General features: G+C 39.5%; 2 protein-coding genes across 3 annotated transcripts in view; one reads left to right on the top strand and one right to left on the bottom strand.

The window, feature by feature from the left end:
• The window catches only part of Nkap (NFKB activating protein), a 20,507-nt gene extending 5,603 nt beyond the window's left edge, over positions 1–14,904 (top strand). The window contains exons 3-9 of the mRNA XM_051178406.1: positions 3,769–3,839; positions 4,009–4,149; positions 5,828–5,891; positions 7,411–7,520; positions 7,608–7,683; positions 8,737–8,886; positions 11,863–14,904. Of these exons, the coding sequence (XP_051034363.1) occupies positions 3,769–3,839; positions 4,009–4,149; positions 5,828–5,891; positions 7,411–7,520; positions 7,608–7,683; positions 8,737–8,886; positions 11,863–12,037 (787 nt within the window). The 3' untranslated portion in view covers positions 12,038–14,904. The remainder of the gene's footprint in view (positions 1–3,768; positions 3,840–4,008; positions 4,150–5,827; positions 5,892–7,410; positions 7,521–7,607; positions 7,684–8,736; positions 8,887–11,862) is intronic.
• On the bottom strand, positions 14,898–24,163 carry Akap14 (A-kinase anchoring protein 14). Of its 2 annotated transcripts, XM_051178407.1 has the most exons (5): positions 23,377–24,163; positions 23,195–23,286; positions 19,441–19,620; positions 15,832–15,884; positions 14,898–15,049 (listed from the first exon to the last, which is right to left on the bottom strand). In XM_051178407.1, the coding sequence occupies exons 1-5, from the start codon at positions 24,161–24,163 to the stop codon at positions 14,956–14,958; spliced, it is 1,206 nt and encodes a 401-aa protein (XP_051034364.1). In that variant the 3' UTR covers positions 14,898–14,955. The 2 variants fall into 2 exon arrangements, with proteins under 2 accessions (XP_051034364.1, XP_051034365.1); XM_051178408.1 differs by lacking the exon at positions 19,441–19,620.

Raw genomic sequence — 24,163 nt, 5'->3', positions numbered from 1 at the left:
GCCTCTAAATTAAACAAAACCATATAACATTGTTCATTGCCAGTGATCCCAGCCCCATGTGTAAGGGATTCGGGCATTACTCTGCCCTGCCCCTGTCACCTGGCAGAATGCACTCGGGCAGTACTCTGGTCAGCCCAGGTTCCATGAGTACTAGTCTGCAGGCAGGTGTAAAGGACCCTTTAGAAGTCAGACCCCGCCCACTTACGACTTCTTTCGGTCTTTTGCTCTTGCTCTTTTCCTCACCTCTCACTCCCCTCTCTTCTCTTCTGTCCCTGCTGTCTCATGTCTCTTTCCCCTCTCCACTCACCCCCACTTCTAAATAAACTCCTCGTTCAAGCTCTATGCCTGGCGTGGTATTCCCTCCACCACGGCCACCCTCACTTGCTATGGAACGTGCTGTGCTCTCCCACGTGGACCCTTGCCTTGGAACCCCCAATCAAGCCCCTTTCTCCAGCTTTTCTCCTATAACTGTAACAAAAGAACCACACCATGTTCCCCTAAACAGTTTCATTTTTATGCATGCATGATTTTATGTGACTATATGAAATCTTGGATAAAACATGACATTTGTATTTCTGAGACTGGCCTGATTTTCTCAGTAGCACTATTTCCTATTGCATCCATTTCCCTGTACATGATGTAACTCCATTCTTTTTGGCTGAAAATGTTTCAACTGTGCACATATACTACATCTTGTCTATTCCTCTGTTGTTGGATCTCTAGTTTGTCCCATAACTGAGCTGCTGTGACTAGTCTGTGGTTTACATTGCTGTGTGAGTGTTTCTGTGACACAGGAGTGGTATAGCTAGAGTGTATGGAGGATCTATTTTTTTTTTTTTGTGGAACCTCCATAGTGATTTCCACAGAAGCTGCATTTATTTATTTATTTATTTATCTATTTGTGATAGAGTGTCTCTGTGTAACCCTGGCTATCCTGGAACTCACTCTGTAGATTAGGCTGGACTTGAACTCACAGAGATCCACCTGCCTCTGCCATCCAAGTGCTAGACTAAAGGTATGTGCCACCACTGCCCAGCTTAGCCCATTTATTTATGTATGTATGTATGTATGTATGTATGTATGTATGTATTTGTTGATTCCTTGTATACTCTTGGTACCGTCCTCAGTCAGATGTATAGGTAGTAATATTTTCCCCTATTCTGTAAGCTAACTCTCCCTTCACTCAGTTGTTTTTCTTTTCTGTACAAGGGGTTTTAATCTCACAAGTTCCCATATGTTGATCTGGGGATTTATTTAGAGAACAACCAGCATCCTATTTAGAAAGCTCTTGCTTATACCTATCTTTTTTTTTAATAAAAAAGTATTTTACAAGTGTTTTGCCTACATTGTATATAAGTGTACTGCATGCACACCCTGGGCCTGCCGAGGTCAGAAGAGAGCATTGTCGGATCCCCTGAAACTGGAGTTACAGATGGTTGTAAACTGCCATTTGGGTACTGGGAACTAAGCCTGGGTCCTCTGCAAAGATCAGCTAGTGTGCTAAACCACTGAGTTACTTCTTTATCCTGTATATTTTTATCTTGAAGGTTTTTCCCTCTTGTAGTTTCAGAGTTTCAAGTCTACATTAAGGTCACCAAGAATTAATATTCTTCCATTTAAAAAATATTTCCTATATCTAATACTCTGAAGGCCTAGTTCTTTTTAGTCCATACTTATTTTCTTTTTAAATGTTAATATTGGGGGGGGGGCATTTGTGTTCCATAGCACACAGGTGGGAGTTGATCGCTCCTTCTACATTATGGATTCAAAGGATCACACTCAGGTCATCAGGCTTGACAGCAAGCACTTTTAACGTGCTGACCCCTCATTTATTTTTTTATTTATAGTATTGGTTTTATGAGAGGTTTCTTTGTGTAACTCTGGCTGTCTCGGAACTCACTGTAAACCAGGCTGTCCTTGAACTCAAATCCAACAGTGGGAATTAAGGACATGAGCTACCATGCCCAGCTCCACTCCTCTATTGGATTATTTGAGACAGCATGCTTAACAAGAAACCTGTAATTTGTGTCAGGGTGATACAGCAATATTATCTGAAACTTGCTCTTATAGATACTTGAACTCATTGAATAAAAATTAAAGGGAACCCTAAAGATACTTTGATAAATAATACCTAAGTTATTTCATGTGTGATCTTCAAAACTTTAAAGGAAAGGATGACGGAATATGAGAATTTTCCTCTGGTACCATGAAAGCATTTTAATTTTGTAGAGCCTGTCCCAAAGAATTAAGAATTTTTTTAGATTTATTTACTATTTTTGACAAAGTCTCAGTATGTGGCCCTGGCTGGCCTGGAACTCTCTATAGACTAGGCTGGATTCAAGCTCACATAGACCTGCCCTGCCTGACTCTGCCTCCCAAGTGCTGGGATTAAAGGTGTGTATCACCTTTTACTTATGCCTGTTGTGTGGGTTTCCATGGGCATGCACAGGTAGTGTCCCAGAGGACAGGGATATCAGATTCCTCTGGAGCTAGAGTTATAGGTGATTATGAGACACCCAGTATGGGGTGCTGGGAATCCAACTCAGGTCCTATGCAAGAGCAGTGCACACTCTAATTTGCTGAGCACATAACAGCTGTTAGAGTGCTTGTCCAGAATGCATAAGACCCTGGGTTTGATCTGTATCACCAAATAAAACAGGCATGGTGGTATGTGATTTATAATCTCAGGATTGAAGAGGTAGAGGCAGGAGGGTCAAAAGTGAAAGAATGTCCTTAGCTACATAGAGAGTTCCTTCCCACCATGGGCTAGGTCTCATAAGAAAATTACCCAGGCTAGTGTGATATTTCAGCAGGTAAAGGTGCTTGCTGCCAGCTCTGACAACTTCATTTTGATCCATGGGACTCATATGGGGTGGAAGGATAACCAATCCTGAATACACACATACACACACAAATGCATGTGTGAAGTAAATAAACTAAATGTAAAAAAAGGTTTTAGATCCCCAAACAAGAAACTTACTTTCAGAATTTATTTTTCAAAATCTGTAGTCTGCTAGGTTCTGGGGAGATAGGAATTGTTCTAAGTTATATCCTTCATATACTTAGAACAAAATCCTGGAGATTTGAGTTGTTCTTGTGTATATCCTTAACCTACTTAGAATAAAATTATGGAGCTAGATTATCTCTCAGTGTTAAAACAGTCACCAAGCATTTTTGAGGCCTAGGTTCAACCCCTACAACCCAAAAATAATAATAAAATAATGAACTCTTCTATCAGTCTTAATGTTTGCCTTTTTAAATCTTTCCTTGTGTTTTCTATTTCTAAACTTTCATCTTGAGTTTCCTCTGAAAATATAAATCTTACATATTGCCTTTTTAATAGTACTGTATAAACTTGAAAGCATTATATAAATACATTATTTTACTATTATGAAGATGGTAGACTTCTGAATATACTCTTACAAAAAATGATTACCTTTGAGGGCTAGAGAGAGGGTTCAGTGGTTAAGAGCACTGGCTATTCTTCTAGGGAACTTGAGTTTCAGCTACAGGATCCACATAATAATTACTCTGTAACTCCAATTCCATAGGATCAGATGCCTCCTCTAGCCTTTGTGAGCATCAGGCACAGTTGTTTGTGTAGGCAAAATGCCCCTACATGTAAGATAAAATAATAATAACAATAATTTTAAATGCTTGTCTTTAAAGATTCCTAGGCAATGAGCGCTGTTACTGAAAAATTTTAATTGCATATTTTAATGCCCTATGTTACATATTTCTTCCAACCATTTTTTTTTTGTAATTCAGCTCTGATGAACATACACCAGTAGAGGATGAAGAGCCAAAGAAAAGTACTACTTCAGCATCTAGTTCAGAAGGTAATTTTGTAAAATAAGGAACTTACTAATTCATAAATTTTAAAAGTACATTTATAAATAATTGAATGTTAGACTACCAAATAGCTATGCCTTTTCAGTATTTCAAATATAGTAAAAATGTCCAGAAATACTTCTGAAGAAGTTAATTTTTCATTTGTACTTACAACAGATGAAAAGAAAAAGAAAAGGAAATCCAGTCATTCAAAAGAAAGATCCAAGAAAAAGAGAAAGAAAAAGTCATCTAAAAGAAAACATAAGAAGTATTCTGAAGATAGTGACAGTGACTCTGATTCTGAAACAGACTCCAGTGGTAAGAAAGATGTATCATTCTGAAAACCTTAGAATTCATTTTAATTGTTAAAAATGTTATGTGTAGCCGGGTGTTGGTGGCGCACACCTTTGATCCCAGCACTCAGGAGGCAGAGGCACGCAGATCTCAGTGAGTTCAAGGCCTGCCTGGACTACAGAGCTAGTTCCAGGACAGGCTCCAAAGCAACACAGAGATAGCCTGTCTCTAAAAACCAAAAATAAATAAATAAATAAATAAATAAATAAATAAATATTATGGGTGTTTTGTCTGCATACCATGTGTAGTCCTTCTGCTTGTGGAGGCTAGGAAGAGGACATCAGATCCTCTAGAACTGGAGTTACAGACCACCATGCAGGTGCTGGTGGTCCTCTGGAAGAGTAGCCAGTGGTCTTAACTGCTAAGCCATCTCTCTAGCCCCTCAGCTTTTTAAGTATTTGTTGAATTATAACCATAATTATGACCATGTTAAGTTTTCTGACTTTATTTCAATTTTTCATATTTACTTAATTTTCTACGGTTAAGTATGTGTCACTTGGTACAGCAGGCCCTTTGCCTTTAGAGCTAGTCACTTCCTACATCCACCTTGGCTTACACAGTGCAGCAATGGACATGCAGTACTTTTGTAATAAACTGATTTCAAAAACACCTAGGCACTGTTTCCAGGTCAACCATTCCTTAATTATTTTCCCAAATCAGTCATGTTTTTAATTACATTTTATTTATTTATTTTGTGCATATGTGTGTATGTATATGGATGTCACACCCCAGTATATTCATGGAAGTCAAGAGAGTAACTTTGAGGAGTTGAAGTTTCTCTCCTACCACGTGGGCCTTGCGGCTTGAACTTGGGTCCTCAATGTCAACTAAGCATGCTTACCAACTGAGTCGTCTTGCCAGTGCATGTCTGGCTGGTTTGAAGACTCCTCTATATCCTAATGCCCCCATGCTTTTCTCTGTCAGCCCTTATGATACTCATTTCATTACCATCTCACCTCCATCCCACTGAGGTTATGGAAAGCATTATCTTCCTCTCCACACACAGGATAGGTTCTTTTTGTTTCTCTCACTATGAAACTTTAACAAGCCTCCGGGAATTAAAAGGAATAATGTAATCATCATCATTATTGTTATTATTAGCTTTTGTTAGCATTTGGACATATTTGTGTAAAATATGGAGGTGGGGAATGTTGTTGATCTATTCAGATTAAGTTCCATGAATATTTCTATCTGTAACTCTGAAATAGGACATCTTCCTACTTAACTAATGCCATTAACTCAATGAGTAAATGAATGATATATAATAAATATAGTGATTCCTATATTATTAGTACTTAGTGTGACATTAACTTATTTACTTATTGTATGTGCTTATGTGTATGTACTCATACATGCCACAGCCAGTGTGTGGAGATAGAGGCTAACTTATAGGAATCAGTTCTGTCCTCCCACCATGTAGTTCTGGGGCTCAAATTCAAGTCATCAGTAAGCATCTTACCCACTGAGCCAACTTGCTAAGTCTATGATTTTAATTTTTTGACTCCTGCCCCTAGTATAGTTCCTGACAAATTTCAATAAATGTTAGAATGAATAAATTTCTCTGTAACAACAAATGAATATTTGCAACAATAGAATATTTTGAACATCAGTTTTTTTCAATAATATATGCTTTAATTTTCAGATGAAGATACAAAAAGAAGAGCAAAGAAAGCTAAGAAAAAAGAAAAGAAGAAGAAACGGAGAATGTCAGTTTTTCTTAACTTTTTGTAGTGAAAACGTTTAATATATATATATATATATGTGTGTATATATATATGTATGTTATATAAAATACCATAATGGTCCCATATATATTTATTTTTAAAAAGGAAGATGGTAACTTTTATTGTGCTTACAAAATAACAGTTGCTGGACAGTGGTGGTGCACGCCTTTAATCCCAACACCCCAACACTTAGAAGGCAGAGACAGGCTGATCTCTGTGAGTTCTGGGCCAGCCTGTTCTGCCTATATATATCCCTGCAGGCCAGAAGAGGCCACCAGATATTATTCATATGGTTGTGAGCCACCATGTGGTTGCTGGGGATTGAACCTGGCTTCCTCTGGAAGAGCAGTCAGTGCTCTTAACCTCAGAGCACATCACTGTTTTATGTTTTTATAAAAAATATTTATTTTCATTTAAGTATATGTATGCATCTGTGTATGTGCCATGTATATATAGGTAGAGAGGCCAGAAAAGGGTATCAGATCCCCTGGAGCTGGGCTTACAGGTGGTTATGAACTACCGGATGTGGGTGCTGGGATACGAACTCTAGTTCTCTGGAAGAGCAGCAAGCACGTGCAACTGCTGAACAATCTCTTTAACCCTTGTGTGTTTGTTTTTTGAGTCAGGGTCTAATATACCCCAGACTGGCCTTAGACTCAGTAGGTAGCATAGGATTGGTTTGAACTCCTGAATCTCCAGCCTCTAGCTCCAAAGTGCCAGGATTACATGTAGCTAGTCTTTCTCTGTCCCACTAGCCAGCTCCCAAATCATGACACAGAATTTTTTTTTATTAATTATGAAAGCGTGGCTGACAGCTTAGGCTTGTTTCTAACTAGCTCTTAAAACTTAAATCAATCCATTTCTATTCATCTGCATGGTGCCACATGGGTGATAGCTTTTACCTCTTTTCTTGCATGTTTCACTTTCTCTGTATCTGGCTGGTGATTCTGCCTTCTTCCCAGCCATTTAGTTTTTTTATTAAACCAACCCAGGTGAAACTTCTTTACAGTGTACAAAAAGATTATTCCACAACAATTATAGACATAAGCTATTACCTCCTCCTTGAGAGCTTGGCTTTAAGATATTTTATTTGTATTATCTTTCTACATGATAACTGTATTTATTAATTGTTTAGTCATTTCTTGTTAATGGTAAAATAGTACTTGGTTAACTGAGAAGATTGAATTGAAAAGTTTGAGTAAACTGGGAATTCAGATAATTTTAATCAACATCTTCATTCCCTTGGAAACTGAGCATGCCTGGGGCTGGAGATACAGCTCAGCAGTAGCACTGGCTGTTCTTACAGAGGACCCACATGGCATCTCACAACTATCTGTAATTCGAGTTCCAGGGGATCTGCTACCCTCACACAGACATACATGCAGACAAAACACCAATGAACATAAAATAAATCTTTAAAATTGTCTTAAAAAAAAAAAAGAAAACTGAGAATGCTTTTAACATAGAATACTTAATTTGTATTAAATAATAATCCATGCAGGAAGAAATACAAGAAAAAGAAGTCCAAGAAGAACAGAAAAGAGTCCAGTGATTCGAGCTCTAAAGAGTCCCAAGAAGAATTTCTAGAGAATCCTTGGAAGGATCGATCAAGTAGGTTCTTGCAGTTGACTAACTCAAACATAAAACATCAACTGATTAGTCAAGATGTGATTGTATTTCTAAATATCTTTCATGCAGAGGCAGAAGAACCATCAGATCTCATTGGCCCAGAGGCTCCCAAAACAATTGCTTCCCAAGATGATAAGCCTTTGAAGTAAGTAGCACTGTACAGACATGGGTTTTGGGTGGTTTTCTTTGTTGTAGGTTGTTTGTTTTCTGTAGAGCCAAGTATGCTCATGGTAGGTTAGCAGGCTGCCACTGAGCTGTGCCTTCAGCCAGTAGCAGTGAATTTGCAGTATCTAAAATAATTTCTTAGCTTGGTATGGTCAGTATGCCTATGATCCCAGCATTTGTGAGGACAAGGCAGGGAGATCAGGAATTTGGGGACATTCTGGGCTTACATTGTGATCTCAAGGCCAGTCTGGGCTACAGGAGACCCCGTTTCTACAAAATAAAAACAAGATTTTTAACTGTCCTTTAAAGCCCTTTTCCAAAAGAAGGAGCACATGGTAAATCCCAGTGCTTCTCTTCGATCTTCTCAGCACTTTGTTTCTTCTGTGCAGTGCTATTTTAAAGTTTTCATTAGTTTATCCATTTTATGTGGGGGAAGAAAAGTGGGAAGGAAGGCATAAAGTTTAGAGGACAACTTTTAGAAGTCCATTATCTGCTTCCACCATATTTAATCTACCAGGGATTAAACTCACCTCAACAAACTTGATAGTAAATGTGTTTACCCTCTGAGCCTCCTTGGAAGCCCATGAAATATATTATTTATGTTTACCTTATAATGTAATGTACTTATCTTTGTAAGTATATAAATTTTGTAAGTGCAGAGGATACTTTTGTGTTATTAGCTTCAAGTTTAATAGGAATACAAGAAACTATCACAAAACTGCTTTTAAAATCTCTTTTAATCAAAGGCAAAAGGTAATTTCTATTGTATGGCATTATTGTTTGTTACAAGTTTATTTTGAAATCTATTATTTGGGTGCTTTAGAGAGAATGAGCTAAGGACAGAAAGAGTACTGGTAATACCTGATGAATTAGTCCACAATTATAAAGTTACATGTTACTTATACATTTCTAGGTTAGTAATACATGCCATAGCACTGTTATTCTTACTACTGTCTGAGGGAATGTGATTTGTGCTCTCCTTTCTATGCAGATACTTTAATGAGCCATTTTTGAATTCTGAATTCCTTTGTAGCTATGGCCACGCTCTGTTACCTGGTGAAGGTGCAGCTATGGCTGAGTATGTAAAAGCTGGAAAGCGAATCCCACGAAGAGGTGAAATTGGCTTGACAAGTGAAGAGATTGCATCATTTGAATGTTCAGGCTACGTAATGAGTGGTAGCAGGTATTTTCTTGTCATTGAGTCATTTTCCATGGTTAGCTCTTTTCCTTTTTTCTTACTACAAGAATTATATTTTGGTGATCTGTTTTCATTAAGTGACTATTTCCTTAAAGGAAAATATAGTGTACACATACACGCATGCAGACACACACACACATACACACACGATACTGGTTTCATTAGAAGAAATATACTTAAGTAAGGTTTAACTATGTATAAAACTTAGCCTCAAGCTCTATAATATCTCCAAATTTAAAGAATCAGTAGTTTCCAGTTTTAGTTCTTATTCACACTCCAGAGTGGCACACACTCTGGAGGCAGAGGCAGGCAGATCTCTGTGAGTTCAAGGCCAACCTGGTCTACAGAGCAAGTTCAAGAACAGGCTCTAAAACAATACAGAAAACCCTGCCTCTAAAAAACCAAAATAAATAAATAAATAAGTAGTTAAGTTCAGCCATCTGTCATAGAGGAGTGTGGGATCCCAGTAGTTAGGAAAGCATTGTTACAAAATAATCTTTGTTGGTTTTTTAGTTTACCTCCAGTTTTCAGAGGACCAGAATTTTTAGAAACGAATATCAGTTAAGGATCATGAAAGATGTCAGAATTAGCATGAGGAAATAAAACCATGGGAAATTAGAAAATTCTTGACTCATCAGAGAAGTAAGGGCAGCAGTACTGAACCCACACTGAACCGTGGATGCTTTAAGATTACAAACTACCTATTAAAATAGTTAACCATTTTGAATTGATACCAAAGACAAATATTTGCTGAACCTCTAAGTACCCCAAGAACCTTAGATTTCTGAAAGTTAACATCACTGTGTGATTTGTCACAAGGACCAATCACTAGAGATATAAGGAACAGGAAGGAGGGTTCAACATAGCTACTTTTGTGATTGAGATGATTGTTTACCTAAAAGATCCTAAAGACTCTTCAGGGGGCTAACAAATGATTACATATAAAGTTATTACCGAACCAATTGTGTTTCTATATCTCAACAATGGGCAACTAGAAAATATAGTTTAACATATCATTAATATATGTTAATATAATTAATAGTGTATAATTGTGTATATTATATATAAGGAAGTAAACATTGTTTAGTATATCATATAGTATCAGAATATGACTGATTTAAAATAAATCTTAGTAAAAGAATCCCTACACCCCCATAGGGGAAACTATAAAACATTAAGAAACATTAAAAGGATGGAGACATTGCTCAGTGGTTAATAGCACTGGATGTGCTTTTGAAGGACCAAATTCAGTTCCCAGCACCCACATGACAGCTCACAACCAGCTGTAACTCCAGTCCCAGGGGATCTGAGTCTTCTTCTGGCTTCTGCAGGTACTGCACATATGTGATGTACAGATATATATTCAGGCAAAACACTCATACACTTAGAATTTAAAAATTTAGCCAGGCATTGGTGGCACATACCTTTAGTCCCAGCACTTGGGAGGCAGAGGCAGGCAAATCTCTGTGAGTTCCAGGCCAGCATGTTCTACAGAGCTAGTTACAGGGACAGGCTCCAAAACAATACAGAGAAAGCCTGTCTCGAATCCCCTCCCCTCCAAAAAAAGAATTAAAATATTTAATTAGGCATGGTAGTACACATCTTTGATTCTAGCGCTGTGCAGGGAAAGGCAGGAAGATCTCTGAGTTTGAGGTTTGAGGTCAGCCTGTTCTACAGTGTTTTAGGACAGCCAGGCCTACACATAGTAACCTTGTTTCAAATAATAATAATAAAAAGAAACATTATAGAAGACTCAGGCCAGGTGTTGGTGGCTCAGGCCTTTAATCCCAGCAGTCAGGAGGCACAGGCAGGCAGATATCTTTGAGTTCGAGGCCAGGCTGGTCTACAGAGCGAGTTCTAGGCAGGCCACAAAGCTACACAGAGAAACCCTATCTTGACACCCCCTCCAAAAGAGACTTATATTTCAGAGTAGTGGTGGTACACACCTTTAATCCCAACACTTGGGAGGCAGAGACAGGCGGATCTCTGAGTTTGAGGAGAGCCTGGTCTGCACAGCAATTTCCTGAACAACCAGAGCTAGCTGTTACACAAAGAAACTTTGTCTAGAAAATCAAAAACCGAAAAATTTCACCCATACATTAAAAAATGTAAAATACTGAATCCATTAAAAAAACATAAAACACTGAGTCACTGTATGTAAAAAAGTAGTACCACTAGAGTACATACTTTGAGAGAGGATGTCTTTTAGATAAGACAGTATTTACTAAAACAAAACAAAACAAAGAATGTTCTATCCAGAAGTTTGCCTAGGCTAAAAATAACTGGTGTCATCAAAAATATGAAAATGTGAAAATTCCAGTCTCAGATAAGATTCTTGGAATACACACAATTGACTCAGTGTTGGTAATCAGAATATTTAAATGAACACCAATAGAATAAATATGGGGAAATGACAGAAAGGGCCATTTATCAAAAGAATGCATATGTTCAATACATAAACTAAATGGTGTTTTTGTTATTAGAAATGGAAATCAAGACCCTAAAGTTCCGACAATTCCAAATATTTGGAAGGGTGTGGTGTCACAGGACCTCTTAAACAATGCTAATAGTGGCCGGGCAGTGTTGGCACATATGTTTAATCCCAGCACTTGGGAGGCAGGCCTTGAACTCAGAGAGATCTGCCTGCCTTTGCTTCCTGAATGCTGGGATTAAAGGCATGTGCCACTACCACCACCCTACTTAAACAATAAGTTTTCCATTTCAGTTTATTAGAAAAAAGAAAAAAGAATTATGTCTATAGTATTTGAAATTAATGATAATATCCACTATGTTGACAAACATTGGAAACATCCATAGAAAAAAATGTATAGTCATTTGATAACTCATCTCCAGGTTCTGTTGTCAACATTTAAATAGAAGAGTCTATGTTAAGAAAGAATTAATGAGGATATACTGTAAGAATTATTAGTAAAAAATTAAGTCAAATAAACTCGTCTTCAGGCATCGCCGAATGGAGGCTGTGCGTCTGCGGAAAGAGAACCAGATCTACAGTGCGGATGAGAAGAGAGCCCTTGCATCCTTTAACCAAGAAGAACGACGGAAGAGGGAGAACAAGATTCTGGCCAGCTTTCGGGAGATGGTGTACAGAAAGACCAAAGGGAAGGATGACAAGTGAGGACTTTCTGACGTTACAAGTGGATATTTCTAACATCAAAAAGGAAGTTGTGGGTTCCAGACATAAAAAGGCTATTGTTTTGTTTGTGTTTGGGGTTATTTTTTGATGTGTGGTTTCAAGTAGTTCAGGATGGCCTCAGGCTTTGTTCTCAAGGATGACTCTGAACTCTTGGTCTCCTACTTCCACCTTCCAAGTGTTGAGATTCCAGACATGTGCCACCAGCCCAGCCAAAAAAGCTGTTCTCTGAAATGGCTTTTCGGTGCTTGTGTGCCTTCTGAATCCTTCAGTTCTTCAATAAAAGATGCTTGTTGGTATAATTAGTAAGTCTTTTTTAAGATTGACCCCAACTTTCTGGTTTGAAAGTCCAGATTCTGAGTGAAACCCTGCAATGTTAAGAAGGTGGTATAGACACAAAGTGGTAGCAGAGTAAGAAATTTAAATCTCACGTTGTGATTGGGTGTGAATATTTTTAGCTCCATACAGTGTCTGCCCCTACCCCAGTAGGACTTGGGAATTTCCTATCTCTGTCTTGAATGTATTACAAATGGGCTAGACAGAAACTATGTAGGAGGCTATTTCTGTTAACAAAACAATGGTATTGCTGTAAAAAAACTATTGTGGGATTTGAAAACTGACTTGTTTCTATAGTCTGCCCTAGAAATGTAGTTTGGGCTAAGTCTACCTCTGCTCTAAAAACAGCAAACCAAAAGGTTAACTCACAGATGTGTGGAATAAAAATGTGAGCATTAGATTTTTTAAGTTCTTAGTAAGTTACTTAAAATAGTTCTTTCGGTGACTGGGGTATAGCTCAGAGTTAGAACATGTGTTTATTATGCATGTAGCCCTGAGTTACATCCCCAGCAGTGCAAAAAATTCAAATACAGCCTTGGGAGGTGTATTGTTATGCCAATGTAAGAATATTATTTCTATCTAAGCTGATATTTAATGATAGGATAAAATTTAAAAGAATGAGTGTTAAGAGTGCTAATGAGGGGAAATGTAATAAGTCAGCATTTTAATTAGCTGTTTCATGATAATGAAAGTAAAATAGTATACGTTTTCAATTGTGTCCTTTATGTACTGAGATTCTTTTTTGAGACAGAGTCTCACTATGTAGCCTCATAGAGTTCTGCCTGCCTCTGCCTTCCAGGTGCTAGGATTAGAGGTGTGTGCCACTGCACTTGGCTATCAGATTTGATTTTAAATATTGTTAACCTCTTCAGCTTTTTTACATCTATCAATGTCTTTAACTCTTAATTTTGTAGAAACTCTCCTCCCTTATCATTCTTTGAAAAGTTTAATATATGATCTGGGAAATGTTTTTTTAACCCACAATTGCTGAACTGAGCAGCAGTTAGCATGTAGTAACATCTGTGATCTTTAAACTTGAAATTATTTCACTGTATCTATACTTCTCAGTCTAGTAAGTCTATAGTTTCCTAAAGTTTAAGGGAAACCAGGTTCCAAAGTTATTAGTCTTATTAATCCATATACTTCCTCATGTAATACAATGTAATGTTTATAATCCCTACTTTTAAATTTATTCTATAGGGTCATTTTTTTTTTTTTGTTAACTGGCCCCTAGCAACTTGACAAATATGTTTTTATTTCTCATAGACAATGTACTTTAAATGCACCAATTTTATGGTGTATAAGTATTATGGATTTCATTTTGATTCTTCTCCACAAGAGTAGATATAGTCAATGAAAAAAAGACAGAAATTTATTTCTAAACCTACCATTTCTTGGAGCAGAGTTCATTTGGATAAGATCTGCAAAGAATAGCTTCAATAGCAGATCCTTTAAAAAGTGGAAGGCTAAAAGTATTTTATTTCCAGTTAATTTGAGTTATTCAAACTGGGTTTTGTCACCTGAACTCTAAGTCAGCCATTGTTTCCAAAAGCAAATCTTCCTGGTTTACAGAGGACGCAAGGCACGTGCTCACATGCACACGAACACACATACACTCCCTCAAGCACTTGAGCATTTATAATTGAACAAAATATTGAGCTAGGAATTCCCTCCTGTTACATGCCCAGTGAAAAAGATAGTGGCTAGAATTCTGTTTGTATTCTTCATAGTTCTTTAGTCCCATGTAAAAATCTGTGTCAAACTATTATAATTTAAATACTTTGTTTTGTTCTCCAAAGAGACCTAGTTTCTCGTCTCTTCACCTGTTGTTCATAGGGTTTCCTCTCTTTTTTTATTTGTTGTACAAAGTTAATGGTGAAAAAATAGGAAAATTGCTCAGTCCCACCACATGAATGGTTTGTTATAAGTATTCTGTGTCCCTCATATGTCTTTGTCACTCAAAGTGTAGTGTAATTTTGTCTTTGGTATTTTAAAATTGTGTGACCAGGCTTAGGAGTCTCATTGGGAAAGTAAGAATACATGATGATCCAGGATGAAGGTAGAAACAAGACCAGAAATAAATAAGGGTGGCAACCCATCCCTGGTTCATTGTAATAAGCATGACGGTGTGTCTAGAAGCTAAAGCATTCAGTTCAGAGTTTGGCAGTGAAGCTTACCTTACAGTAGAAGAGGTCTATTAGTAGGAGAACCCTTCAGCCTGGTATGAGCTACAGAACTGTTGCCATTTTATTACCTAGCATACCCTTCAAAATGTGTATCAAGTTTGGAGGGAGGCACAGAGAAGGACCAAACAGCTAAGGGTGAGTGGGTGAACTTTAGCAATGCTCAGAATTCAACTCTCTGCTTGCCAGACTCCAAAATCATAAATTATTGTTAAGAAAAGTCTTTTCCAAAACAGAAAACAAATGATAACAGAATGCATAATGAATAAAAGCAAAAACACAGTTGGGTTGTGTACCACAAGTTTATTGTTCAATAAATATTATGTGGTTTGATGTGCTGCTTGATGTGTTGATTGTTAGGAGTCCTCAAACATAACATAAGAATCAGACAACTTTAAAAGGGATTGACTCCAACAAAATATGTTTGGTCTCAGTAATATCCCTCAGCCATTGTTCTCGAAATCGAATCTTCCCTGGTCTATAGAGGAAAGAAAACACACACACATGTACACACAAAGCTTTTATAACCAAACAAAATGTTGAGGCAGAAATTCCCTCCTTACATTCCCAGTGAGCAAGATTCTGGCTGGGTTCTAGCTACATTCCCTACTGTTCTTTAAGCCTATGAAAAAAGTCTTTTGGAGAGCTAGCTGCTATGTAGTAACAATGGATTGCTACATGTAAGCTATGTGAGTTTCATGTGGCTCTTTATTGGGAGGGGGAGTACTGAAACATGGCCTCACTCTATAGTCCAGACAAGCCTGAAACTTACAAAAATTCTCTTGCCTCAGCCTCTCAAGTCCTGGGATTATAGACAGACATTACAATACGTAAAGGGGGGGGGGGGTTATTTTTCATAATAAATTCAGTGAAATTTTGAAGTTTACCTGAAGAGGGCTAGGGCTGTAGCTCAATGATAGAGTACACCTGCCCTAGTGTGTGCAAGGCCCTAGGCTTGATACCCAGCAAAACACTCTCTGCCTCTCTCTCATTCTCTCAAGCTTTGAAGTTTCCATAGAAATAATAGATATGATTCACTTTGTCCTACCCTGTTCTATCACTAATTCTTAAGTTTCTAATTACTGAAAAAACACTAAGAAAAACAATTTTCTAGACCAATGCCAGAATCCTACTTTTAGCCCATATTGTAGCGTTAAGTGATCAAAGATGAAGTGAGTCCTGCATGAATTTCTGCTGGATTTCTAGAATGTGACAACCTTTACCTCACCCATTTCGAACAAGTCTCCAGATTTTAATTACCTTTGAAGTAGTGCTGAATTCTCAAAGATATAAGAAACATCAACAGGCATATCCTAAGAGAGAGGAACAACTGTAAGCCTGGACCAAGCATGCCAATGCTTAATTCTCCCATGCTGCCCTTATTCATAAGTATATATTTGCATTCTCAGGACCCATCTTCTATATTAATAGGGAATTCATTAATGGGTACTTCTTTGTCATTTCAAACCTGTTCTGCAAATGATATTTTTTTGGTAACTGATACCTTAAGCTACACCACAAGATTAGAGACAATTACCAGAGGCTTGTGTTCCTCAATAAGCCTTTTTTGATTGGGGGGGGGGTGTGGGCAGGGAAGAAATTGTGGTTGTTAGTATGTTTTTTAATATCAAGGTTACTTTTGTTGTCTTTTTTTTTTATGCTCCAGTTTATTCAGCTGTGGCTCTCTACCTCTTAGGATGAAACCAGAGGGGAATAGCCTAGATGAACAAGGTTGGAAATTTTTTATTTTGAAGCAGGGTTTTTCCTAAGTTACCTATACTGGTGGCATATACCCACTGAGAAAGGAGGACCAATACTTACAATAGTAAGACCCTGACTAAAAGAGAAAATAAACCAGGCATGATGGCACCTGTCTGTAATCCCAGCGCTCAGGGGGTAGAGGCAGAAGGACTGTCCCAAGTTTGAGGCCAGCCTGGTCTATCAAGTGAGTTCAGCATCAACCAGGGGTACAGAGCAAGTCCCTATACTGAAAAGTGGGGAGGGCTTACGGATGTAGGTCAGTTGGTAGAGTACTTCTCTAGCATGTATGAAGCCACATAAATTGAGCATGGTGACACATGCATGTCATCCCAGCATTTGGGAGGTAAAGGCAGGAGGACCAGAAGTTCAAGACATCCTCAATTGCATATCAGGTTGGAAGCCAACCAGGACTCTATGAAACCCTGACCCACAAAAAAGAAAGAAAAAGACAGGAAGGAAGAAAAGAAGGGGAAGGGAAATAGGCAGTGTATTTTTCTGGAAGAGAATGTTCTAGTTAGAAGGAATGGTGGGTGTCTCTACCTGCTTTATTGGAGGAATAGCAAGATCAGAGTGCCAGAAGCTGAATAAAGAGGGAAAGAGGCAATAAGGAAACAGAATTAGCATATATATGTATTATATATTAGATATAGTCATACTCATAGGCCATTGTGATTCAGGTATGTACTATGAGAATTACCTATGTATTATCTCAGCCGGGTGGTGGTAGCTCATGCCTTTAATCCCAGCAGTCAGGAGGCAGCCAGAGGCCTGTGGATGTCTGGAGGCCAGCCTGGCTACAAAGTGAGTAGGACAGCTAGAGCCACACTGTCTCCAGAATGAAAAACCAAAAAAAGAATCATCACTAGCCCTCTCCAGACCTGCTCAACCAGAATCTTCAGTTAACAAGATCCTCAGGTAATTCTCATGTACATTAAAGTTTCAGACTCCAGCGACATTTTAAATGAGACACACACACACACACACACACACACACACACACACACAAAGAGAGAGAAAGAGAGAGAGAGAGAGAGGAGAGAGAGAGAGAGAACTGGAAGCTGGAGAGATACCACTCTGACCCTCCAGAGGACCAGAGTTGCTAGCACTCATGGTAGGCAGCTTACAACTGCCTGAAACTCTTAGATCTCTCTGTATATTAGATGCATTCATATGCACATATACACACAGATATGCATATACAAAAAATAAATCTTTGAACACAGGAGTGTTCAAAAGAGGAGGCAAATTCATGTTAAAGGGTTCAGCCTTACTGGCTACTACATGTGGGAAAGATGAGAAGGAGAGAGACCAGTTAAGCTATTGAAATAACCCTGAAGAGAAGGAGGGAGGGAGGGGGGAGATATAGGATCTTATACACATTTTCTCAATGGTTTATGGGAAGGATGCAAGAGAAAGAAATGAGTCTAGGAAGATGGCAAATAATCAACTATCAACTCATATGCAAAGACTTGAAGTGGGTCAGATGCTGATGTAGGGGGAAAATGAAACATTGAATTGTAGGGCTGGGGAGACAGCTCAGTGGTAAAACACTTGCTTAGCATTTGAAGGTCATAGGTTCAACCTCCAGAACCACAGAAACAAAATCCGGTTTTAAAATGGTAAATGAAGACGGCAATGGTGGCTCATGCCTTAATCCTAGCACTCGGAAGGCAGAGGCAGGCAGGTCTCTGTGAGTTTGAGGCCAGCCTGGTCGACAGAGCTAGTTCCAGGACAGGCACCAAACAGTACAGAGAAACCCTGTCTCAAAAAAAAAGTGGTAAGTGAAATGTTCATTAAATCTCAAAGTATGCTAGAGATTTGGAAATAATAAGGTATGAACACTTTTTCAAAAAGCCTTTTTTTGTGGGTATAAACACTTCTAAAGATTTTCCCTTTTTATTTTATTATTTTATGTGTATGACTGTTTTGCATGCATGCATGTTTGTGTCCCACACATGTGCCTGAAACCAAAGAAGTTGTCAGAACTCCTTGGACTAGAGTTACTGATGGTTGTGAGCTACCATGTGGATGCTAGGAATCTTAACGCAGATCCTATGCAAAAGCAGCCAGTGCTCTTAACCACTGAGTCAGCCTGTATTTTATTTTTAAATTATGTGTGTGTGGGGTGGCAGGTATATGCTTATGAATAGCATGCTATGGAAGCCAGAAGCTAGAGGCCTTGGGTCCTGTGAAACTGGAGTTGTTATGCGCCCTGTGACTTGGGTCCTAGAATCCAAACTCAGCCAGAGCAGCAAGCGCTCTTAACTGCTGAACTACCTCTCCAGCCCTGTGATAAACTCTTGGCTTCAAGCGATTCTCAACCTCCCGAGTACTGAGAGTAAAGTGTGCACCACTTGTGCCCAGCTTGAGGTTTTGTTTTTGAAATGTACATCTTGCTGGTGCTCAGGCTGGCACATGAATTCAAATGACCCTCAAACTTCAGCCTCCTGAATAAGTGGGGCTATAGGCATGCATCTATGTACACAGCTCTGGATGCCAATTAAAGCCTTATGACCGTATACAATAAAGTAAGTACAGAGAATGGGGCTCCATGTTGGGCCATTCCAACGTGAAGGTTTTTAGTGTGAGGCAGACACACTAGTACGTGCTGTGAAGGAATGGTGAGTGACGCATAAGGCGCACCAGGAGAGCATGTTCTAGAAACCAGATGCAAAGTGTTGTGGAAGACAGAGCAATGACCATGGTAAGAGCTGCAGACGGGCCAAGTAAGATGAGGGCAGAGACATGATTATTAAGTTTTGTGTGCTGGAGATACAGCTCAATGGCAGAGCAACTGCCTAGCATATGCAAGGCCCTGGGTTCGAGCCTCAGCACCACATAGATAAATAAGCAAATAAATGAATGACTTGAATTTGTTAGAGCCAGCATGGTGGTGCACACCTGTAATTTCAGCATGGGGAGACTGAGGCAGGATTTCAGGACCATCCTTGGCTATCAAAGGAGTTAAAGATCAGTACCTGTCCCCACAGAAACCCAATGTTTTATAATGATAGGTGTGGGATGGGGAGTCGATGATGCCCATGACTAAAGATGTCATCATTGCTGAATCCTCACTGAAGAGACCAGAATGTGAAAAGAAGAGCTTACCTGAGGTTTGCTCTTGTTGAACTTGATGGTGAAGTAGGCGTTAGCACTGACTCTTGCCATGGGTCTTACGGCAGTAGGGGCACTCCAGCGCACACGGTAGATATAATGGAAGGAGTGAATTAAGTCTTTCCTCTCTATAAAATCCGCATAGTACACCCAGCGGTTTTGAAACTCCCACGTCTGTTTCACAGAAAAAAGAGAAAACACACAGAGAAAGAAAAGCAGGACTAGCTCAACAAAGGCAGTATATAACAGTCAGGGTTACAGACCCTGCAATATTGACTTTTTAATTTTGATTCAAACTAGGACCAACATTCAGTTATTCCCAAAGTAGAGGAGAGACTAATTCAGGAATGCAAAGTGTTTGAGATGAGCTTTGGACTACGAGGGTTATGGTGTGTATGTATATACCACGCTTCACATCCTCACTTGGGAGGCAAGTGTTGAGCTAAATTGGAGAATAATTGGTGATTGGAATAGTAGTTCGGCTTACCCTACCCTAGGAGACCTACAGGGATGACTAGAAAGTAGTGAACCCAGTTTCAACTGTCTGTAACATTGGACTTATTTTGTTTGTTGTGCTTTATAACAGAAGCCCCCCTCCCAAAAAAAAATGAAAGAAAAGAAGGGCCAAGTTCTAGGGGAGATTCCTCTGTAAAGGCACTTGCTATACAAGCCTGAGGACTTGAGTTCAATCCCCAGGAGCCACTTAAAGGTAGGGGACCCAAACAAACTGCACAGACTTGTTCTCTGACCTCTCTACATGTGGAATGTCCATGATCCCTACCTCCCAGTCACAATAATAAAGAATAAAAGCAAAATTAGGCCATAAGAGGAATAAGCACATACCCTCAAAAGGGAGGCTGGGGGTGGGGAGGCACAGCACAGTAGTATGGTGTTTGCCTCATGTGTGTAAAGCCTTGGGTTTGAGTCCTAGCTTTTTTTTTCTTTTGACTCTTTGAGACAGGGTCTCACTATATAGTCCAGCCTGACCTCAAACTCAAAAGTTCCACCCCTCCTCCTGAGTGCGGGGATAGCTGGTGTGTCACCACACCTGCTCAAAAAGCCAGATACTAAACTGAAGATCTTGCTGCAAAGTGGAGCCTCATGCCTGGATTGATACCCAAGGGATTCTGGGTGGCACACTCAGTGTTGTCTGCTTCCTAGCAGATGCCTTGGTGCTGAGTTTCTTCCTCTCTGCTCGATTGTACTGTATTTGTATCTTTTATGTGAATTAAGGTAACCTTAAGACACTAAATTCTGCTATTTCTACAAATCAGCTTCTTCCCTTTTTATGAATGTATGGGCAACAGATTTTTATGTCACTTCAGAGTGTGCATATTATCCTTGTGTGTTGCAAGTTTTAGATAGCACACCTTCACATACTCATTGGCATGGTACTAGTCTGTCATGGATGGCTTAGCCCATTCTATATTATTGGATGCACAAAATCGGCAGACTCCCGAAAGTACATGCACAAAACTGAGCCATGGTTGACTTATGGAAGAACAGAACTGTATTGGGACTAACCAGAGTGGTGGCACAGCCTGTAATCTTAGCGATGGAAGACTGAGTCAGGAAATAGAAATTCAAGTCATCCTCAACTACATAGCAAGTTCAAGGCCAGGCTGTCTCAAAACAAAAACAAAAACAAAAACAAAAAAAAAAAAAAAAAGAAAAAGAAAACAAAAAAAAAAAAAAAAAAAAAAAAAAAAAAACAAGAGAAAATAGGTGGGAGAGGAGGAGAAGGGAGAGAAGGAGAGGCAAGGAAAGAGAGAAGAAGAGGGAATAAATCCATTCGTGTGTTCAATAGAGACTTATTGAGGATGTACTTTGCACCCAACATTGCTAGAAGCCTGGGGTGAAACTGACCCAAATATTCTGCTCTCAGGGACCGATGATGGAAGAATCATAGCGGGATAAAGACGTTGTCTCTAGACTTTTAGGTAGCACTCCTTAGTGAGACTTCCAAGAGAGGAACGAATGAAAGGGAGAGGGTTGCAAGTCTAGATGAAGTGGTGAGGGAAAGCCTCAAAGAGCAGGTGGCATTTCATAAGGGTCTGAAGAGAGATAGAGCAGTGAGGTGTTCACATAGATCTCGGGGAAGAGGGAGGGGCAAATACCAAGGTCCTGATGGGGCATGACTGGCAGCTGAGGGACAGCAAAGAGGCAGCCCGTGGCTGGGTGAGAAAGGAGTGAGGGTAGATGTTTTATGATGTCTGAGCTATAAAGACCTTGGGTCTTACAGGCCTTTGTTGGGGCTTACTTTGCAATTTGCTTAGAACAGCTATTCCCTATAGCGAAAGATAATGTGTTAGTTGCTTGGGCCCGTTCTAGTTTGAGTCAAGAGTTCTGAATACAGTGAACAGGGGTCTTTGCTTGGCATGAAATAGAGACTCACACCAGAGCAGGGATGTCCAGTAGTCACTTGCATAGAGTGCTCTAAATTCCCTTCCTATTGGAAACTCTGCATGGTGCCTAGTGTTGTACAGATGGCAGTTGAGAAGTTAGCCTTTCTTTCACCTGGATATGGTGGCAAGTGCCTAGGAAACTACCTTTGGGACTATAGGCTTGGACTGGGCTAGGTGAGTTCTCCTCCAATTTCATCAAATCTCCCTTCAGAAAAAGTACAGTGAGAAGGGATTTCAAGCCAGCTTCTTTATCTAGCTCACCCATAATGCAAAGCAACTGTGGTTCTACTGCCCAGAAGCCACCTAAAAGGGTCTGAGCCAGACACAGGAGGAGGTTGATGGGCGTGCACATCATTAGCATCACCATCTGGGAAATATATCCCAAAGTTACAGGAAGAGGATTATTGATTCTGGGGGTGGAGATAGTACATCAGTAATACCACTCATAGGGCAGGCAATGCTGTCAGTCCAATCTCCAGAACTATATATGATCATAAAGACATTTGACCCATCCACATGCCTTCTGTTAACACGAACATACTAATGTCGTTGGAGGAAGCCATTTTAGAGATGCTTCTCCCTTCTTAGGCCAGCTTGCCCCCATTGAATATGTCAGCATGGAAATAACATATCCTTGGGAAATATACAATTAAAATGATACATATGCACAGCAATATGGCTGCACTTTTCTCTTTCGAAGATTGTCCCACCTTGAGGCTGGAGAGATAGTTCAGTGGTTAAGAATGCTCACTGCTTGGGGAGGTGGTGCCCCTTTTAATCCCAGCATTCAAGAGACAGTGCCAAATGGATCTCTGTATGTTTGAGGCCAGCATAATCTACATAGCAAATTCCAAAGCAGCTTGGGCTACATATTGAGAGCCTGTCTCAAAAAAATAAAATAGGGCTTGAGAGATGGCTTACTAAGAACGGGCTACTTTTTCAGAGAACCTGGTTGAATTCTCAGCATCTACGTGGCAATCCAGTCACGTCTAACTCCTGTTCCGGGCATCTGACACTCTCTTAACAGCCTCCTCAGGCACTAAACACACACATGGTGCACATACATATATGCAGGAAAAATAAAAAAGGCATTTTTTTTAAAGAAAAGAATATTACCTGCAGGGTGCACAATGCTTCTATTAAAAACATAAAATAAGTATGCAAAACTTTCCAATCTTGATTTTGGAACTCACAAGAAAATTATGTTTACTTATTCTAGGTGTTTTTGATGCCACCCCTTTGGTTTTCATGGCCTCAAACTTTTGATCAATGGAGGACCTTTTTGTTGTTGTTTTGTTGCTCACACCCTGGGGTACCAAACCAGAGTGACCAAAGTCACTTACCGAAACAAACTTCTCAATTTGTTTCCGACCATTTTCTACTGTGAATTCACCATGAGTGAGCCACTTGATGTTCTTGATGGGGTTTCTGGCATCTGCAAACAAGGCAGGGGTGTGTTAGTTGCCTGGCAATGTGCTGTTACAGTAATGAGATAATCCTTAGGTCAAATAAACCAGAAACCTACCTTCCACAAATTGAACAGCAGCGGCCAGAACACCCTCCACTATAGTCCGAGCTACGTCACTTGTCCCGTCATCTTTTTTCTCTGTTACCATAGGCTTTTTCTCTCTGACCTCTAGCACAACTTTCTTCTCTTTTATTTCTGTTCCGGGCACCTTCTCTTTCATGTCATGCACAGCCTTCTTATCTTTTGTCTCTGATATGATTTGCGAAGCCTTGGCTTCCTTTGTCTCGTGCACAGGTGGCACTTCCTTCTTCTTTTTCACCTCCGGCATCACAACCTTCTCTTTTACTTCTGGCGCAGCTGGCGCAGCTGGCACAGCTGATACAATGGGCACAGCCACTTTCTCTTTTGGTTCTACTTGCGGCACAAGTTTCTTTTCTTTTGCCTCTGGCACAACAGGCACAGTCACCTTTTCTTTGGTCTCTATTGACATAATCTTGTTTTCTTTTGTGTCTGTCACAATCCTCTTGTCTTTTATGTCTGTCACAAATGTCACCGTCCTCTTGTCTTTCACCTCTGGCTTCTTGTCTTTGGGATCTGAGATTGTCACAGTCTTCTTTTCTTTTGGCTCAATCACACTCTTTTTGTCCTTTGGATCTGTAACAATGGTCACAGTCTTTTTCTCTTTCGGATCTGTTCCAGTCTTTTTTGGGTCCAACACAGTCCTACTGTCTTTTGGCTCTGTAACATTCTTGGCATCTAGAAAATCTGGTTTCTTTGTCTTGGCTGTGCTAGTGTTCTCCACAATTTTCACCTTCTGGGGTGGGAGCCTTTTTTTGTTATCCAT

The sequence above is a fragment of the Phodopus roborovskii genome, unplaced genomic scaffold (genome assembly GCF_943737965.1).
Source record: "Phodopus roborovskii unplaced genomic scaffold, PHOROB, whole genome shotgun sequence".
NCBI lineage: Eukaryota > Metazoa > Chordata > Mammalia > Rodentia > Cricetidae > Phodopus > Phodopus roborovskii.
This window is presented reverse-complemented; position numbering and strand designations above follow the sequence as displayed.